Genomic DNA, 16,623 nt, shown 5'->3' with positions numbered 1-16,623 from the left:
ATATAAATTATTATATTACATGCTATAAATTTTACATAAGTGATATCATGCAATAGCACCCTTTTGCAATTTGTACTTATATTTTTCATCTTTCCATGTGCATATAAATAGCTTGTTGATTCATATTTACTAACCTATAATAATATTCTATGACTATATTTTACTTATCCATTTCCCTTTTGAGGGTCAGTTGGTTCTTTCTACTTTTTCACTATTAATGACTGGCAATAAATATTCAAGTACAGTTCTTCTTGTGTCTGTGCAAGAATTTCTTTAGTGTAGATATCCAGAAATGGAATTGCTGAGTATCAGAGTATATAAAGTTTCTGCTTATCAGGAATTTCCAAATTGTTTTTTATTTTTATTTTTTTTTTAAAAGATGACCGGTAAGGGGATCTTAACCCTTGACTTGATATTGTCAGCACCATGCTCACCCAATGAGCTAACCAGCCATCTGTATATGGGATCCGAACCCGTGGCGTTGGTGTTATCAGCACCCCTCTCTCCCAAGTGAGCCACAGGCTGGCCCCCCAAATTGTTTTTTAAAATGTTTGTAACCATTTACACATTTCTCTATGTGCTATTATCAGATTTATTAATTTTTGATAATCTAATGGGTATAAAATAAAATCTATTGTGTTTTTCTTACTGTAATTTTAATTTCCGTCTGCCTGAACTGAGTATCTTTTCAAATGAATGGCCTATTGGATTTCTTTTTATGTGAATTGCCTGCTTGCATTCTTATTTCCAATTGGATTGCTTGTCTTATTAAACTTTTAGGAGTTCTGTACTAATCTGAATGCTAATCCTTTGTTGCTTATATGTATTGCAGCCACCCAGGTCCATGACTTGTCTTTTTACTTTAATCATACAGAAATTTAAAAACTCATTAAGGTCAAATCTATCAATCTTTTCTTCTATGGTTTGAGTTTTTGTCTTATTTAAGAAATCCATCCTTACTTTGGAATTCTCCTGGGTTTTTTTTTTTTTTTTTTTAATTCTAACAATTTTAAAGTTTTGCTTTTCACATTTGGCTTTTCAATCTATTAGACACATTATTATCTATGATGTGAGGTAGAAATCTAATTTTTATCTTTTTTCTTGTGGATAGCCAATTGTCACATCACCATTTATTGAATAGTCTATTCTCTCCCTGCTGATTTATAATGCCACCTTTGTCATATGCCAAGTACCCATACATGTGTGGGTCACTTTCTGGGCTCTCCATTCTCTCCCATTGTTCTACTGGTCTATCCTTGCACTAATACCATACTGCCTTATTCAGTGTAGCTTGATGGCAAATCTTGATATAGTGGAAATTATACTGTTTTTGTTCTTGGCCCTTTATTCTTATCCCTCTTTTGCTACATTTATTCCTAGGTACCTTAATAATTATTTAACATAAGTAAATGATATCCTTTGTCTGTAAATTACAATTTCTAATTGTTGACTTTTGGCATGCTATTGACTTTATACCGTGATTTTTATATCCAGCAACACTACTGAATTCTCTCATCAGTTTAATCATTTAAAATCTTTTGGATTTTCTATGAAGACAATCAAACTATCTTCAAATACTTCAATATTTACACCTCATAAAAATACTTTGAGGGGAATTAAAGAAAGACTCAAATAAATGGAGAAATGTACAATGTTCACGAATCAAAAGACTCAACATTAAGATGTCAGTTCTTCCTAAATTTATCTAAGATTCAATACAATCCCAGTCAAAATTCCAGCAGGCTTTTTTGTGGAAACTGACATCCTGATTCTAAAATTTATACGGAATGCAAAGGATCTGCAATAGCGAAAGCAATTCTGAAAAAAACAAAAAACAAAAACAAAGTTGAGAGTATTTATACTACCTGATTTAAAGACTTACTATAAAGCTACAATACATGGTATTGGTATAATACCATATTTAAGACAATGCTATATTAACATGATTTCTGGATTCTATTTTGTCTAGAAATGGATCTACAAAGGTGGTCAATTGATTTTTGACAAAGACGCTGCAGTAATTCAACAGAAAAAGGACTATTTTTTAATAAACAGTATTGGAACAACTGGATAGCTGTATGAAAAAAATAAACCTCAACCTTACCTCTTAATAATAGTTTAAATTACTGCTACATCTTTTACATTTCTACTATTGTTTATCTGTGTCCTGTTGTTTTTCTTTAAATTGCTCAATCTTGCTATAGATTACACTATTTTATTGGTTTTTAAAGGACCATCTTTTGTTTCTGTTGATTGCTATTGTTTCTTTGTTTTCTTTTAATTCATTTCTGTTCTTTATTATTGCCTTCCTTCTTTTTGATGGGGGTTACTCTCTTGCTTATTTCTTGTGTTGGATTCTTAGTAATTGGTTTTTCATTTTTCTTTTCTTTTAAATTTTTTTCTTAATCATTTAAGACTATAAATATTCCTTTAAGTATAAATTCAGCTACATTATAGAGGTTTGCAATTCTCTATTTTCATTGATACTTATTTCTAAATGTTTTCTGACATCCATAATATAAAGGAGTGTTTTATTTACTTTTAATTTGAAAAATTTCTTTAATTTGTAATTTTTAGAATTTTTGGCATATATATATTTACATACTGTTAACATATTATCTAACTAGCATAATCTCACAATATATACTAAGTATGAGTGTGTTTTATTTTTGTAATTAGTTTTTAGTTACTGGATTATACTTAAAGAATGTAATCTGTTTAAAAAAAACCCACATGCAGATAACTGAGACTTGATTTTAGTAATCAATACCCAGAGAAATAAAAAAGAGTTTTACCAAAATGACTCCATCAAATTTGAACTGGCACCACTGATGTTAGAGAAAGGAAACCACTTCTCCATGACAGCCGGACTCCAGGGAATGGTGCAGCCAAGCTCCTGCTGGGCCCACTCTGGAACAGGAGAAGCTATAGGAACAAAGGAAGAGAGGCAGGAGAGGAAAAGAGGCTTTAGAACCAAAGCAGAGAATTCCAAGCACCTGCTTCTCCCCTGAACTGATGGTGTCCCTCCAAAGGACATATAAAGCGGCACTGTGAACAACATTCATTCATCTGCACCACCAACTCCTACAGGCTATGTTAGTTATGAAAAATGCTACTGAAAACATGCAAACACAATTTGAAGTCTTTTGTTCTTATTATTGGCAACAAATCCCCTCATCTTATTTCTGAAATGTTCCTCTAAATAGCTTCAAAAATATGTTTTCTATTCTTAAAAATGTATCCCTTAAAAGTGGCTTTTGTACAGAATAAAGAATACAGTAATATAAAAGCAGCATAATATTGCAGAATGTAACAATTCTGCTGCATCAAGTAGGTAAATTTGAAATAGTAAGATGTGGCACAGTGTTGTGGAGTGTAAAGGCAGCTTCTCTTAGAATAGGCCTGATGGAGGTGGCAGTGGGAAAACAGTAACAGAAACTTCAGTAAACTCAGTAATTCTGAGAGGCCCCAGACAAATGAAATGCTACATATTCAGGAAGTCTCGGAGAAAAAACCCAAATACTTAAAATGCACTGAAAAGCATAGAGATTATCAAGTTCTAGGCCCCATTTCAGTGAAAGAGTACAGAGATGACTAAAACACAATGACAACTTTGAAAGAAGCTCCCAGTACAGGAAGGGTAGATCTACTCTGTGATGTCATAGGGATGTGTACAAATGGTAGCACGTGCAAATTCCGTTTAGGTGGACGAGAGTCTCATGAAGAATATGAAATTGGGCTAGGCACTGATGCATGAGTAGGACCTCACCTGGAGACAGTGTGGAATGAGTGGACAATAAATCAGCATGCTCATTTATACTCAAAGAAACTGTGGTCGAGGCTAGAGCATGGAGTACTAGTAAAGTACTCCAATTCTTCTTTTACTACATTCCAAGAGAGTTTTCTGACCTGCTTCCAAGACATTATAAATAGTTAAGTTACAGTCTATTCTATTACAGTACAAATTTTCTGTGATACACATAACCTACACACAATTGGTAAGTAAGTAATAACACAATACAACATATTATGTTGTTTTGGTTGATATGTGATTATTCCTAATGTGCTAATACTCTATACCACCAAGAAGGAGCAGCTGAATTCAAAGTGCACTAACACAACTGAATACCACAAGTCAGAGGAACACAGTAAAGTATGCTAAGGCCCTCTGACTCACTCTTCTCCTGGGCTGCTTGGCTGCGTGTTCTTACTTGACAGCACTTACTGTGCAGTTAGTTCCCCATCTTTGTCATTCACCTTGTCTCGGTAATACCATAACCTCAACCCTTCCTTTCATCTTCAACCATCATTCCATCTTCACCTTTCTTTTCTTTCTTTTTTTTTTTTTTTCCCAAAAGATGACTGGTAAGGGGATCTTAAACCTTGGCTGGGTGTTGTCAACACCACGCTCAGCCAGTGAGCAAACTGGCCATCCCTATATAGGATCCGAACCCGTGGCCTTGGTGTTATCAGTACCATACTCTCCTGAGTGAGCCACGGGCCGGCCCTTTCACCTTTCTTTTTAAAAGATTAAGGATATTTATTACAGAGTTTACTTATTATAAGTTTAATGTCTCTTTTTAATTGAACTAGAATTTTTATTAGGATTGCTACTAGTGTTTGTTACTACCAAAGATTTTGAGAATTCTGCTCAAACCCTAGTTTTCTCAAAGCTATTAATTTTAGTGTAAGATTTTGTAGAATTTTTTTTAAACAAAAGAAAGCTCGCTTCATGTTACAGCATAAATGTCTGTAATTGCATTTGCTATGTCACATCCAAAAACTCAGACAAGGGCAGCAAATGTCTATGAGAATAAATATGATAGTTTCTTCTCAAGTCACTGTATACTGGTTTAGGGGAGAAAGGCCAGAAGCACTGTTACCCTCCTTAGGCCTCCAAATCTCACACCTGCATGGAAAGAGAGCTGCTCACACTCAGTTACCCCACATTTCCTCCAGCAGGGGACAACGGAGCCCCCATACTTAGAATAAGACCAACCCTCCACTGGCCTCCTTAGCAGGGCTTTAGAGTAAGATGCCCCTCCCTCGTCTCCATACCCACATCGGCAGGAGTCGGGGTAGGACAAACATCCATCCTTCCTAGTCCCCAAAACTCGGGTTCAGCACCACTAGCTGCCTTGAAACCACCAGGAATTAATCTTCTGCTACCCTTTACACTTGTTTTTGCCTGTCACATGAAGCCCTGGACTCCCAGGTCACTCCTATCTCCCTCACTCTGATCCCCTTTCTCCTTCCCATCCCTCTTTTGTCTCCACAGCCCAGCCCTTTCCACAAGTAAAATCCTCCCGCTTTGCCCTCTGGGACTCACTGGCCATTCTCAGCAAAACTCTTATGTCCTCAATTCTATCACTCTCTCTCCTGCAGAGCTCTCAAGAGTTGGCTGTTTCCCTGCCATGCCCCTCTTCCACTTGGTCCTGAGGTGGGTTGGTGTCCTCCTTACCTCTTCCAGACCATCTCCCTTTATCTGCTAAAAACAATAACAAAAACCTGGCTTTGATTCTCACATCAACAGACTATACTCTTCCTTGTTGCAGTCATCTAACAAGCCTGGATCATTCTCCCTCATTCCTTGAAGACTTCTAGCTCCTGACTCACTGTCATTCTCTCCAATACCACTCGGGCTTAATTCTTGGTGATTTCAGCACACATATCTGATCCCACCAATGCTCTGGCCTCCCAGCTCCTTGAATTCCTCTCCCCGTTCCCCGCGCCTCTGGCTTACCTTAGCCACTCTCTCCCCAGACCAATGCCCTGTATAATTGCAATTCCAAGCATCCCACTTTGACCACCTCTGCCTATTTTCCAGCACTCTCCATTTAGTACATTGGCTCCAACAATCCTTAGACTCCTACAATCCATTGATCTGATTGCCTCTTCTCTGTTCTTGTTATCCTCATTTCCCTCCTAACCCTAACTGCATGGACAATCACTGTAATCCCTTCCTGCTCATACTTTTGAATCCCTTACTCCTCTCTAGGTTCACTGTCCTCATTTGGCAAAATCCTGACCCTGAATAGCTCTCTGCCTACTCTGTAACTGTACCCAACAGGTGATGGTGGCTGAAGGCAAGCAAGCGTGCCTAGGGATCTCACTACATCATGCCTGTCTAGCAGCCGTGCTCCATTGCCTGCCAGCTTCACCCTCCCTCTCACCACTTCCTCCTTCTCCCCCTCCTCAGCCTCCAAGCACACCCTTAAATCTTCACTTTCAGCTGATGACTCTGCTTCCTGTCTCACTAAAATAACTGAAGCAATCAGAAGAGAACCCCACAAACTCCCCACTACATCCACTCACCTCCCAGCTTCCCAGCCCACATACCTTTGTCTTCTCTCCAGAAGTCAAATATGAACCGCATGTGTTCCAAAGATCAACCTCTCCACTTGCACCTTTTCAAAGATGTTTAACCAACAATTCTCCCCCACCCCTGCATCAGTTTTTGCCTTACTACATAAGCACACAAGCATGCTATTATTTCTAAAAATCAAAAATAGAAATCGACCCTACTTCTCTCTCTAGCCACTGTCCCTATTACTCTAATCTCTTTTACATCAAAACTATTCCAAAAAATTGTCTGCACATGAAGTTTTCCTCCTCACACATTCTCTCCTGAACCTACTCCCTCCATTCATGTTCCCATCCTCACAATTCTGCCAAAACTGGTATCAAGATCACCAATAACCTCCACGTTGCTTAGTCAAATGTCCAGCTGCCAGCCTTCATGTTCCTCACCTTTCAGTAGCAAATAACCCAGTCAAGCAGTTCTTTCCACTTGGCTCCCAGGGCATCATCACACTCTGGGTTTTCTTTCTTTTGTTCTTTTTTTCTTGGCAGCTGGCCAGTATGGGGCTCCGAACTCTTGATCTTGGTATTATAACACCATGCTCTAACCAACCGAGCTAATTGGCTGGCACCCACACTCTGGGTTTTCTCTTATTTCACCTACTACCCCTTTCTTGTCTCCTTTTGTTGGTTTCTTTCTCCTTGGTCCCCTTTTCTTCAACCACGCTCCACCCCCCATTGGTGATCTTAACCCATCTCATGGCTTTAACTATCACCAACTCCCCTCATCTCCAGTCCAGATAGATCTCCCAAACTCCAGGCAAGCATAGCTGATGCCTACTCAATGCCATATTTGGATGTCTAGTAGACAACTCAGACTTAACATGTTCAAAACAAACCCCCCAGTCCTCACTTGTCCCTGGCCCCTGCTTCTCCCACAGCCTTTCCCATTTCAGAAGGCAACTGCTTTCTACTAGTTGCTTAGGTCCAGAATCTCTGGAGTCATTTTCAACTTCCCTATAGCTCACATTATGCATTCAATCCAAGAGCAAATCCTGTTGGCTTTACCTTCAAAATACATCTAAAATCTCCAACTACTTCTAACCACCTGCATTGTTACCACCATCTCTTACCTCAATATTCCTAACCAGTCTCCCTCTTTTCTCTCCTTACCTCTCCATAGGAAATTCTCAACACAGCAGCCAGAGTAATGCTATTGAAAAATAAGTCAGATTGTGTAGAAACCCCCCAAAGCCTTCCTCTCTCACTCACTCACAGTAAAAGCCAAAGTCTTTTCGCTGACCTGTAAAGCCCCACACAATTTGGTCTTCTGTTGACACTCTGGCCTCACCTCCAACTACTCTCTCCTTGGCTCCTTTCCACCTCAGCCAGACTTCCTTCCTGTCCCTCCAACACACCAGATGAACGCCCTTCTGAGGCCTGGCACTTGCTCTTACTTTTACCAGCAACTTCCCCCATCACTTCCTTCAAGCTTGTGCTCAAATATCATTTTTTCAACAAAGTCTTCCCTAACCACTCTGTTTAAAATTGTAACCCTCGGGCTGGCCTGGTGGCGCACTCGGTAGAGTGCGGCGCTTGGGAGCGTGGTGGCGCTCCCGCCGAGGGTTTGGGTCCCATGTAGAGACCGGTCCGCTCACTGGTTGGGCGCGGTGCGGGCACAACACTGAGGGTTGCGATCCCGTTGCCGGTCACGAAAAAAGACAAAAAGGAAAAAAAATAAAAAATAAAAAAATAAATAAAATTGTAACCCTCTCATTCCTTTCCTACTTTATAACTATAACACTTGCCTCTTTCAAATAAATTACATAATGTGCTTATTTAGTTTATTGTTTTGTCTCCCCTCACTAGATGGTAAGCTCCAGGAGTACAGAGAACATTACCTATTTTGTTCTCTGATGGATTCCCAGTACCTAGAACAGTGCCTGACATATAGCAGGCACTCAATATCTGTTGAATAAATGAATGAATGGAAGAAATATCAAGTTGATTATATTTAATTCTACCTAGCATAAAAAAGATTTGTATCATATTAGTAACAATGCAACGCATTGCAAGGTTGACAGAATCACTAGTTTTACAGTCTTTATTAAATATATTAAAAACCAGATTTCACCTTATGACTTTGATTTCAAACTGGTTTTGCAGAGCCTTCAGCCTCCTCAGAAGTGCTTCAGGATTTCTATAAATAATGACTTAAATGGCCTGAAGTACTGTAGCCTGATTTTATCTGTCTTATAATGTACTGGACTTCTACTAAGTGCATGGTGAAAAAAAAGTTCTGATGTTGGAAAAGACTGCAAACCACCATAGACTACGTTAGTTATTGGTTCAGAAGCTTACCAGTAGTAGCAAGATCTTCAGGGGAATTATGAAACTGATTCAATACACCATCCATAACATCTGAGAAAAGGGAAGCTGTATCCTGGGGGCCCTCAGCCACAGCTGTTTGGAGAATATGTCTTTGAAACTCAGCCTCCTCAGTGCGGAACACAGTGAGAATCGTAGCATTGGCAGAGAGCGGGGAAATAATTCCAGTGGTGGCAGGCCAGCCTTCATCAGGATCCACGCTGGCGACCTACATAAAAAGTTCTAATTAGTTGAGAATATTGTTGTCAACATGCCTCAAGAAGAATGTTGCTTAGTAAACAGAGTAATAGTTTCCCAAGATTACAGCAGCACCCCCCTTATCCTTCAGAGGTAAGCTGTAAGAACCCCAGTGGATGCCTGAAACCGTGGATAATACTGAACTCTATATATATGATGTTCTTTTCTGTACATGCATACCTATGATTAAGCTTAATTTATAAACTAGGCACAGTAAGAGATTAACAATAACTAATAATAAAGTAGAACAATTATAACAATATACTGTAATAAAAGTTATGTGAATGTGCACCCTCTCTCTCAAAATATCTTACTGTGCTGCATTCACCTATTTTCCTATTGCAGTTGACTGTGGGTAACTGAAACCGCATAAAAATGAAACCATGGAAAAATGAAACTGCGGATAAGGGGGACTACAATACGAGTATTAATATAAAGTGAAAACTGTGGGGGGCGGGCCCGGTGGTGCACTGCTACAGTGCGCCGCTTGGGAGCATGGCGGCGCTCCCTCCGAGGGTTCGGATCCCACATACAGACCGGTTCCCGCTCACTGGCTGAGCGAGGTATGGGAGCAACACCGAGGGTTGCGATCCCGTTGCTGGTCCCGGTCTGGTACGGGCGCGACACTGAGGGTTGCGATCCGTTGCCAGACACGAAAAAAGACAAAAAGAAAAAAAAAAAAAAAAAAAAGAAAACTGTGGAAAAGATAGACTTGATGGTTATTAGAAATAGAAGAGAATTTACTAATCATATAGTCCTAATTCCTCAATTTACAAATAAAAACCTAACAGGAATATTTACTAAGCACTTACTGTGTGCTCACTGAATCCTCACAACCACTCTGAGGTGAAAATGATTATCATCCCCATTTTATAGAGGAAAGACTGAGGCTGAGGATATGTAACCTATTTAAGATCAACCTGTTAGTATGGGGAGATACCAAGTGTGTCTGATTTCAAAACCACACACTTAACCATGAGGTAATACTACCACTTAAGGGATTTTTCCAGAACATACAGTGGGCAGTAGAGCTGAGACTTAATCCAGATCTCCTGATTCTCCAATCCAGTGCTTTTTCCATCAGAGCACACAACTAGAGCATTTGTTCAGTGACTACTCAGTTTTTCTTTAGAATGTTTCACAATAGGATCCGGAATATAGACACCTCCAGAGATTATGAAGGCAAAAGACAAAGTAAGGGTAAAGAATTTGCTGGTAGTTTAAAAATAACTACCACCTTTAAATCAAATCTGGGTATGTATATTTTACTTTTGAGAAGACATTTCTAAACTTGTGTATCTTGTCCAATTATATTGGACAATACTATTACACTTAATTTTACAGTGTAGCAGGTTTTTCTTAAATACTTATATAAAAGTAATAAATACATAACAGAACATTACAAAAATAAGAAATCACCCATCACTTCACTACCCTAATACAACCATTCCTTTTGGCCTTTTTTGCTATGTGAATATAATTTAAATGAACTGGATTCAGGGTACCTGCATATTTATAAATGGTTTCTTTGCTACAATGTAGACAATATTATTTGCAAAAACATCATCAGTTTTACTGAGACTATATTACATAGGGTGATTCTTGGCATTTTATAAACATACTTATTTCACTTTACCAGTATTAGATAAGTATCACTTAGTATATGGAAGATACCTACCAGATGTAACTCTTCAGCAGTCAGCCTGCTTACCAGATGCTGAAATAACAGCCTTTGAGTTGTCATGTTCTCCTCCAGACTTTGTAGCATCCAGCTTTCAGTGCACAATGTGCTGCTCATTGGAAGAGACCACTGGGCCACAAAACCTTTTAGAAAAATTCTGACTGGTTTCTGAAAATGTCTCTGATGCATGGCCAAAGGCTCTAGGGTGATTGTCCATGTTTTTTGAGTCTCTTCACCTGTTGGAAATAAAAAATATTAAAATCCTAATATAAGAAATAGTTACTAAAAAGATATTTAATAATGGGCCGGCCCGGTGGCGCACTGGAGAGTGCGCTGCTTGCGGCGCTCCCGCCGAGGGTTCGGATCCCATGTGGTGACCGGTTCCCGCTCACTGGCTGAGCGCGGTGCGGGTGCAACACCGAGGGATTTGTGATCCCGTTACCGGTCAGTAAAAAAGGAAAAAAAAAAAAACAAAAGATATTTAATAATGGGCCGGCCCGGTGGCGCACTGGAGAGTGCGCTGCTTGCGGCGCTCCCGCCGAGGGTTCGGATCCCATGTGGTGACCGGTTCCCGCTCACTGGCTGAGCGCGGTGCGGGTGCAACACCGAGGGATTTGTGATCCCGTTACCGGTCAGTAAAAAAGGAAAAAAAAAAAACAAAAGATATTTAATAATAAGAAAAAAAATCAGATTGCCAGTTGAAGATGATGTTATTACTTAGTTCATACTTCAGCCTTTATTCCACTGCCAACAAGCTATCACAGCAAGTTCATTTGGTTCTATAGGAAAAACTGAATACAAATGGAATTACAAGGGCGAGATGCGATGTTAGAATTTCTCAATAATTATCACTTAGACTGTGTTATGATGAAATTGCTTAAATAAAACTACTATTGAAAATTCCTTAAACTGCACATAATGTACAACATAGTTTTATGTATATATCTCTATGCAGTATTATTTCTGAATGAATATATAATGTATCCAGAAATGAGATTCACCATATAACGAATCAGATGGTGAAGCAAATTTCAGATGGTGAAATGAAGATTCCAACATGCTGGCTTTTCCTTTTTGGTAATAAGCATCATTTTTGGTTTCTGTAGATTAACTAATTTATTTCTTCTCTCAGTCAATCATTGTTTCTCTATGGTCTTCAATTTATCAATCTCTTCTATGAGGCAATAGAAATCTTACCACCCACGTACTTGGGCGCCTGAACAAAATTACCATTCTTTGGGAATAGGAAACTCTTTAAAAAAATCATTCACTTATTCTTTTTATACATGGGCGGGCAGGTGTACTATACCAGAGTTTAATCCTTTCCTGTGGTGTCTCTGATCTTGCTTGGACACCTTTTAATTCTTTCAATTACAAGCATTAACTGAGTGCCCAGGCACTCAGTTTAGTGGGAAATGCTAAAGAAGTTAAAAGCATGGACCGCCTTAAAGAAATGAATGTAACTGAGATTTTTTTAAAAAACCCTCAAAATATTATTTGTTTACCCTCAACAGGGAGAAATAATGTTCCTTCCATCCGTGGAAATGAGGCTTCGTACTCAGGAGAATTATAGAGCAAACGGTTTAAAGTGGCATCAGTTGGCAGAGTTGAAATCCACAGAGAGAGGTGAGGTTCACTTGACAGCTTCCTTTCACCCTTTATCAGTGTTTCCCCAGTTTTCGTAAAATCCTGGCTGAAAGTTTCAGATGGCAAGACAGTGCCTCCTCCGTGGTGGAGAAGTTCACAAACTGTCCAGTACCCAAGGTGATCTGGGGATTCCCACAACTAAAATAAAAATGACAAAGAGCCTCAGGTTATTGTAAATTAGGCATTCATAAATAAAGCTAAAGGAAATCAGGAGAAAGTAAAGTTGATACCAACATTAAAGGGTCAAATTACATAATCAACATATTTATTGAGCCAAACACAAATAATGGCCAGCATCCAGTTATTGTACAAGCCAAGAACATAATTATTACATAACATACCTCAAGAAATCATTTATTTCGTGAAAATAGCACTTCATTTATATTTTCTGTCAATGAACAGAAATGATGCAAATCATTGGGTATAAATCATACTCAGGAGAATAGAATTTTCAAGGGAGAAGGAATACAAAACCATTACACACTAATAAAAATAATTCTGTGCCACACTATGAAACACAACAACGGCCAGGTATCATGGCAGTGAGTCAGGAGCATCCCCTCAGATGGTAACCATCGCTCTGACTCACTCACCCACAAGTCTGTGCAGCACCAAACAGGTCTTCTCCATCCCATCCTTACTGCTACACCTGAGGCCCTCATTATCTCTCGCCCACACTCTTTCTATAGTCGGCAAATATGCCCTGACTCTAACTTCTCCTCCAAGTTGCTCTAGTATTCTTCCCAATCATTTATCTGATCATGCTACTTCTCTAAAATCTTCCAAAGGCTTCTCACTCTCTCCAAGATAAAGTAACTCTTTAGCATAACCATAAAGCCCTTCGCCATCCAACCCTAAACTACCTTTCCTAACATATTAGGGTAGTTCAAAAAAGTTCATGGAAAGATTTGTATTACCTTCTAATTCTATTTTTCCATGAACTTTTTGAAGTACCCTTGTATTATCTTCTATTTCTCTCACCACTCCTACCTACCTTCCAGGTACATGGAAATAGCAAATGGTTCAATGTATTACAAAAAAAGAGAGAGAGAAAAAGGAGAGAGAAAGAAAAAGAATCTCCAAGCCCTATCTGCTAAGACTTATTTCTAGCCAGTATTTGAAATAATACAATTCCAGAATAAAGTTTTTTTATGTGATTTGATATCAGTGATCCCCAATCAAGCACGTATGTGTTGTGTACTGTGTCCAACACTTGATTTTGCTGCCTTCACAAATTTTAATTTCTAGGATTCCATTTTCCCCAAGAAATGTATACCATTCCCTTAAACATTTTTTGTTCCTTCCTTTCTTCTTTGACAAACCACTGCTGCTTTACTTTGCATTTACCATGCCTTTTTTTGGGCTTTGTATGTGAAAACCTGTTGGAAATTTTAACACTATATCGTTATCTATTTATTTATTTTTTTGGCAGCTGGCCAGTATGGGGATCCAAACCCTTGACCTTGGTGTTACAACACTGCACTCTAAACAACTGAGCAAACCGACCAGCCCAAACACTGTATTATTATTTGTTTTAAGTACTTGCTCATTTTCCATCTGTAATCTTGCAACTTAACCCACTCCTGGTTTAGTGATATGTATTTCCAGTAAATGGAATCACATCTTTCACCTGGTTACATCACCCTGCAAAGCCTTACCACTGACTAGAACAAAAACACTTAGGACCTTGGCCCTAAAGACTGGCTGGCATCTCCCACTCCCTGACTTTCTCATACAGTTCTCCCCCTTGCCTATTAGGTCTCAGCACTCCTTGTTTTTTGTTTCTGAAACAAACTAAACTCATTTACAGCTCATAATCCTTACCTGCTCATCATCTCTTTGTCTGGAATGTTCTTTCCCAACCTTCACTTTTCTCCTCCTTCACCATTCAATTCGCTGCTCAAAAAGGCCTTCTCTGACTAACTGTCTTATATACAATAGCCACCTCTACCTCCCCTGCCTGACCCCTATCCCCTCACCCAGCTTTCTTTTCTTTTATTTATTTATTTTTTTTTAAAAGATGACCGGTGGGCCGGCCCGGTGGCGCACTGGATAGTGCGCCGCTTGGGAAGCGCGGCGGCGCTCCCGCCCGAGGGTTCAGATCCCACATACAGACCGGTTCCCGCTCACTGGCTGAGCGAGGCACGGGAGCAACGCCGAGGGTTGCAATCCCGTTGCCGGTCCCCGGTCCGGTACGGGGGCAACGCTGAGGGTTGTGATCCGTTGCTGGACACGGAAAAAGACAAAAGACAAAAAAATAAAAAATAAAAAAAAAATAAAAGATGACTGGTAAGGGGATCTCAACCCCTGGCTTGGTGTTGTCAGCACCACGCTCAGCCAGTGAGCAAACCAGCCATCCCTATATAGGATCCGAACCCGCGGCCTTGGTGTTATCAGCACCGCACTCTACCGAGTGAGCCACGGGCCGGCCTATACCCAGCTTTATTTTCTTCAGAGCAGAATTTGAAATCCTATCACTTACTTGCTGATGTCTTTAATTTGTTAAACTTATCTGTTTAATAAATCTTCACCACTAGGTAAATCTTTACCACTAAGGTAAACTTCGGCCACTACACCCCCACAGCTAAAACAGTGTAGCTATTCAATGTAGTGGTTTCTTAATGATTATTTGTTGACTAAATGAAGTGACATGAGGTCAATGATGAAGGTAAAAATATATACTTATCATAGCACTTAACAGGAGCAGGGGCCTCACTGCCTCAACAAAATTCCAAATTAGCCATTTAAGATTTTAGCTTTGTAAGAATGCATTCATTCAGTCAGCAAATGTTTACTCAACACCTACAATGTTCAATACACATCTGTGGGGGATACAAAGATGTGTTAAGACGTGGTGTCTGCCTTTGAGGTATTTTTAGGTTAGATGGAAGGAGAGAGATGTCCACAATTGGAACACAATGGGGAAAGAATAAGTGTCACAAAAAAGTGTATAGAAATTCCGTGTATGGCACTTACTCTTCTAGATTGGCTTAGAAGAGTGGGAACTGGCGTTCCAGGCAGACACAACACAAGATAAGACAAAGCGAGCAGTCAAGACCTGTTGACTAGCTAGACTAGGCTTTATTACGCTAGAATACAGGTCGTGTGCAGGAAAATAGTCTGGGAAGGTAGGTAGGGACCAAACTGTGAAGGACCTTAAACGCTCAGTAGGTAGAGAGGAGCCACACATTTTGCTGTGAAAATTGTCCCTATTTGTTTTGACCACAGGACTTTCCTCCTGAAAGGACGCACGGCCATGTTAGTGTCATTCTGGGTCTGTTGGCTGCTCTGCAGACGGTGTCAAGTTCTAGTTAGCAAGGAGAGCACCGTGCACTAAATTCGAGACTACTATCACCTAGTATAACCTTACCTTAGGCCATTCGGTGGTATCCACCCAGTACAAAGTGATTTTTCGGGCGATCATGACTTCCTGCACTCTCTTAGGCAACAACTTCTCCATCACCTGCTTAGGGGCAGGCGGCAGGCTCTGGACCTGGGCCTCGAACCCGGACACGAACTGCAGCAGTTCCCTCTGCGAATGCGGACAGGGGGCCAGGAGGAAGACGGCGTTCACGAGGCCCCCGAGGGCGGCCTCGGCCTCCTTGGCCTCGCTCTCCACGTCCAGCAGCCTCCTCCCGCTTCTCCGCAGGATCGGCTTCGTGGGCGACGTGATCTCGGGCCGGTCCCACTGGTAATCTAGCAGCGTCTCCATCAGGGCGCTGTGCGTGTGGGTGGCCCTGGGCGCCGGGCCCGGCAGGTGGGCGCCGTGGGCGCGATCCGCGAGCCTGGCCTCCAGCTCCTCCTCAAAGTCCTCCCAGGAGCGGGCCCCCAGCTCGCGGAAGTCAGACGCGCGGGAGGGCCGGCTCCGCGCCCCCTGCGAGTCGAAGAACTTGAAGGCCCAGTGGACCCTGGCCAGGCCGAATCGGCAACTGAGGTAGATGAGGAGGCGCAGGGCGGCCCGCCGGACAGAGCTGTGGCGAGCGGCGCCGCCCGAGGTGTCCAGCAGCAGCATCACTTTGTGACAGCAGGCCATATCGGCAGCGCCGCAGGCCCGGGGCTCCGGTCCGGGCCCACACCACTTTCCCTCAGACCCTGGCTTCAGAGAACCAGCGCCATTCACTCCTTCCCTTAGGGGCCCTGATCGAAAGGCTCCCGCGCTCTCCAAGACCTGCTGCTATTGGCAGAGCTAGTTCCCAAGGTCAGCTCCTATTGGTTGCTTTCCTTGCGTAAGTTACGAGAGTAACCTCCATTTTCGACTCTGATTGGAAGGGCGGTGGAGAAAACCTCAGCTTGATTGGTGGAAGGAGAGCCTGTGGCGGGGCGCTGTGTTCCGGAGAAAGTTAACATTCATTGGCCCGAGGCTTCGTTTT

General features: G+C 41.1%; 1 protein-coding gene across 1 annotated transcript in view; it reads right to left on the bottom strand.

Moving 5' to 3' along the window:
* The window catches only part of TICRR (TOPBP1-interacting checkpoint and replication regulator), a 52,790-nt gene extending 36,504 nt beyond the window's left edge, over window positions 1–16,286 (bottom strand). Inside the window, exons 1-5 of the mRNA XM_008595046.1 lie at window positions 15,624–16,286; window positions 12,112–12,391; window positions 10,604–10,842; window positions 8,662–8,896; window positions 2,796–2,925 (exon numbers count right to left, since the gene is read on the bottom strand). Coding sequence (XP_008593268.1) covers window positions 2,796–2,925; window positions 8,662–8,896; window positions 10,604–10,842; window positions 12,112–12,391; window positions 15,624–16,286 — 1,547 coding nt within the window. The remainder of the gene's footprint in view (window positions 1–2,795; window positions 2,926–8,661; window positions 8,897–10,603; window positions 10,843–12,111; window positions 12,392–15,623) is intronic.
* Window positions 16,287–16,623: the final 337 nt, after the last annotated feature.

This window comes from Galeopterus variegatus, unplaced genomic scaffold (genome assembly GCF_000696425.1).
Source record: "Galeopterus variegatus unplaced genomic scaffold, G_variegatus-3.0.2 Scaffold14, whole genome shotgun sequence".
Classification (NCBI taxonomy): domain Eukaryota; kingdom Metazoa; phylum Chordata; class Mammalia; order Dermoptera; family Cynocephalidae; genus Galeopterus; species Galeopterus variegatus.
This window is presented reverse-complemented; position numbering and strand designations above follow the sequence as displayed.